Source organism: Silene latifolia, chromosome 11 (genome assembly GCF_048544455.1).
Source record: "Silene latifolia isolate original U9 population chromosome 11, ASM4854445v1, whole genome shotgun sequence".
In the NCBI taxonomy this organism is placed as follows: domain Eukaryota; kingdom Viridiplantae; phylum Streptophyta; class Magnoliopsida; order Caryophyllales; family Caryophyllaceae; genus Silene; species Silene latifolia.
The window spans coordinates 98,838,491-98,839,809 of NC_133536.1; the positions used below are offsets into that span (position 1 = coordinate 98,838,491).

At 40.3% G+C, this 1,319-nt stretch overlaps 1 protein-coding gene across 1 annotated transcript; it reads right to left on the minus strand.

Moving 5' to 3' along the window:
- Window positions 1-245: 245 nt before the first annotated feature.
- Window positions 246-1,043, minus strand: LOC141613709 (uncharacterized). The gene has a single exon (XM_074432454.1). It carries the CDS (start codon window positions 1,041-1,043, stop codon window positions 246-248), a length of 798 nt encoding a protein of 265 aa, XP_074288555.1.
- Window positions 1,044-1,319: the final 276 nt, after the last annotated feature.

Here is a 1,319-nt window from a genome sequence, read left to right on the forward strand (position 1 = left end):
ACTTTGATACGGTTAACCTTGTAGTAATAGAGGCAGCCAACTCTCAAGTCAACAAAACCACTCCCGGGTAAATAGGGCACGAGGCCTATTTACCAATAAACCCTAAACCAACCTCAAAGTACCGTTTTTTTTTGGTGAAATGTGAGTGTGTATATTATATATCAAAAAAATATATCAATTACAGCTTATGTGACAATGGTATCAACTGCTAACACTGACCAGATTACATCTCAAAAATTAACCGACTAAAGTCCTAAAAACTTCAGACAATCAACTCTAGCCATAACTAGTTCCTGCCCAAGCTTAAGCTTGATCCTCCCCTTTGCAGCTTCTTTAATCTGTTTCACTACTCTCTCAGGTCTGAGGAGACAGCAGTTCACACGAGCGTTATTCCTTTGAGTCCAAATAGCATAGTGATAAGCATTCAGGATGACAGCCATTGTTTTCCATGAACAGAATCGTAACACTTGCAGCCAAGTGACCGACAAGAGGCATATTACTTCCAATCCAATTCTCAAGAAGGTGCTTGACTTTATTTTGTACATACAGCTAGAGAACAAGTGATCAATAGTTTCAGGCATACTGTCACATAAAAGACAACGATCATCAGTACAGTATCCAATTTTATGCAGTTTTTCTTTGGTGTTCATCCCCCCCTGCAGCATTAACCAGGAGATTAAAGAATGTTTGGGGATATTCCAGTTGTTCCAAACAATTGACTGCCATGGTTGGGGATTCTGGACAGGCTTAAGCCAATCATAGCCTCTTCTAATGGAATATCCCTGAGGATGAGAGATCCAAGCACCATCCACAAACCCATCTTTCAATTTTTCTTTGACCTTGCAGATATGTTTCCAAACCCATGTTGCATCATTTGGAGGGGCATAGTCATGCCAGTCTTTGTCTTTCAGGTACACATCATGCACCCATCTGATCCAGAGCCTATCTGACTTTGTATAGATCCAATCAACTAATTTGCCAACAGTTGCAATGTTCCAAACTTCAGCTTTCTTAATACCAAGCCCACCTTCCTGTTTTGTCATGGTAACCTTGTCCCACGCAACTAGAGGCACTCTATGATAGTCTGGACTGCTGTCCCATAGGTAGTTCCTGCAAATAGCCTTTATTCGTTTGATGACACTTTTAGGAATAATAAAGAGTTGAGCCTAGTAATTGTAGAGTGTAATAAGGACTGAATTAATGAGAACAACTCTACCAGAGTAAGATAACTTCTTTGCACTCAGTCCCCTTATTTTTGATACCATCTTCTCAGTTAGAGCAGAACACTCTTTCTTGGATAGTCTACCAGTTTGGATTGG

What these genes read in the sequence shown, in the direction of transcription:
- LOC141613709 (XM_074432454.1), bottom strand. Translation starts at nt 1,043, where the DNA reads ATGACAAAACAGGAAGGTGGGCTTGGTATTAAGAAAGCTGAAGTTTGG.